Source organism: Geospiza fortis, unplaced genomic scaffold (genome assembly GCF_000277835.1).
Source record: "Geospiza fortis unplaced genomic scaffold, GeoFor_1.0 scaffold41, whole genome shotgun sequence".
In the NCBI taxonomy this organism is placed as follows: Eukaryota; Metazoa; Chordata; class Aves; order Passeriformes; family Thraupidae; genus Geospiza; species Geospiza fortis.
The window spans coordinates 8274606-8276533 of NW_005054299.1; the positions used below are offsets into that span (position 1 = coordinate 8274606).

At 52.0% G+C, this 1928-nt stretch overlaps 1 protein-coding gene across 2 annotated transcripts in view; it reads right to left on the bottom strand.

Moving 5' to 3' along the window:
• Positions 1-91: 91 nt before the first annotated feature.
• SIX2 (SIX homeobox 2) overlaps positions 92-1928 on the bottom strand; it is a 6638-nt gene continuing 4801 nt past the window's right edge. The window contains exons 1-2 of one of the 2 annotated variants that reach the window (XM_031060709.1): positions 1446-1761; positions 92-1293 (exon numbers count right to left, since the gene is read on the bottom strand). In XM_031060709.1, coding sequence (XP_030916569.1) covers positions 990-1293; positions 1446-1462 — 321 coding nt within the window. In that variant the 5' untranslated portion in view covers positions 1463-1761 and the 3' untranslated portion in view covers positions 92-989. Of the gene's footprint in view, positions 1294-1445; positions 1762-1928 lie in introns of those variants that run through there. The other variant, XR_004082218.1, reaches the window with a different exon arrangement.

Genomic DNA, 1928 nt, shown 5'->3' on the forward strand with positions numbered 1-1928 from the left:
CCCGGCGTCCCCGCCAGGGCGCCCGCTCTGCTCCGCTCAGGACTGAGCCCGAAAAGACCCCGCAGGCGAGTGAAGCAGCCACACGCCGAGCTAGATTTCTAAATTTTATTATAAAATAAAAGCAGAAATATTTTCCAAAGAATGTATTCACATAATATAAACAATAAACAAAACTAAGGTGAGTGACTTGCGGTTGATACTGTCATTTAGGTCTAAACTTCAGCAGCAATTCCTGTTTTCTTTTTAAAGCCCGCTCCAGCCCGCGTTGCACACCGAGGGGAAAATCTACCTCTGCCTTCCTTCGGGCAGGAGCCGGGCCATCATTTCCTTTCCCACCCAGCAAATGGCGAAAGCACCACATGGACAAGGCCAAAGAAGCTGTCTCTCTGCATAGCATCAGCTACAAGAAGGTTACAGAGTCTGCCTAGAGCGCGTGCTGCTGCTATATCTTGACTACGACTTTTGTATTCTTAGTTGAAATTGTACATCGTACACCTGCCATGGATACATAACTACAATAGAATAACGGGAGCGATGTGTAGCTTTCAAACAGGCATGGCAAGAGCAGCCTTGCGTTCCCCTTTCTTCCCCACCCCCCCAAAAAATAAAAATATTACGATGTGCCTCTTCCCACACAGACCGGCCCGATCAAGTGACAACACTGAGAGATTTGTGAAGTTAAGGCTGGAATGAGCTGCTACACCGATCAGCCTTACAACCTGCAGTGAAAATCACGGCTCCCGTCCAACAGTCCTTACACGCCTGAAAACGCCTGTAAGCAACCCTTAAGGCTTTTCACAATATCAGCTACCCACAGTGGAGTCCACTACCTTGCAAACCTGCAGCCAGCCTGCTGCCAAAGGGCACAACACTTCCACTAAGGTGTTTGTCATTGCTTTCAAAGTCCCTGGTAAGATTAAAGGAAAAAGAAAATATAGGAAAATTGAGGAAAGGAGGGCTGGCGCAAAGGAGTGAGCGTGTACACGGTTTTAAGAGCCCAGGTCGACCAAGTTAGATGACATGGGGTTGAGAATGGAGTCCTGTAAGCTGTGATGGTGCATGGGGTCGGCGCTGGGCACGGGGATAGCGCTGGGGCCCTGGGGGTGGCCCAGGCCGTGCAGGGGCTGCAGCCCGGGGTTGGAGCTGAGCAGCAGCGCGGGGCTGGAGGAGGTGTGATCCGGGGTCCCTGACGGCGTCTTCTCGTCCTCTGAGCTCCCCAAAACTGTCTTATTCCCGTTCATTGACGCCGAGAGCGGGTTGTGGCTGTTGGAGTTGGAATTCTCGTTGTTTTCCCTATAGGAAACACAAAAGAGGGAGGGAAATCACCATGTGGCCGTCGCTCCGGGGTGCGCACCGCGGGAGCGGGGGCAGAGGGGAGCGGGCTCCGGGGAGCAGCGAGCGGAGGGGAGCAGTGCAAAAACTGTAGGATTAAAAACTCTGCCAACCTCCAAGGTCTCTTCATCTGGCACTTAGGTCTAAGGTCCGCTGAGCTTGTAAACAGTCTCCCACCAGCCCAGCGGAAAGTGTCACTTTGCCAAACCGTAATTTTCTGCGTCCAAAGAGTTTGCACAGCGTGAGGAGGGGGGCGGAAGGGAAGGGAAGAAGACTTTATTTAAAAAACAAACAAACAAAAAAAACATCCAAAACTTTTTAACTTTAAAACTGTTCTAGGAGCCGAAGAGATGTTCAGCCATGATTTCTCCTGTGGAGGCCAAAACCCGGCGAGCTGCAGGCAGGATGGCTCCGTGCAGCCCCGGGCTCACATCAGGAGGGAAAGTCTTTTGCTTAAGTAACTGGACATGGGATTTTTCCCCCTCGCCCTGAGCTTCAAGCTCAAAACATAGCCCAATATGGACGATACGGAAAGCGAACAGAGTTAACCCGCTGCTTTCCTCTCGGGAAATGCTCGGCACGCCCCCCCCCCCGCC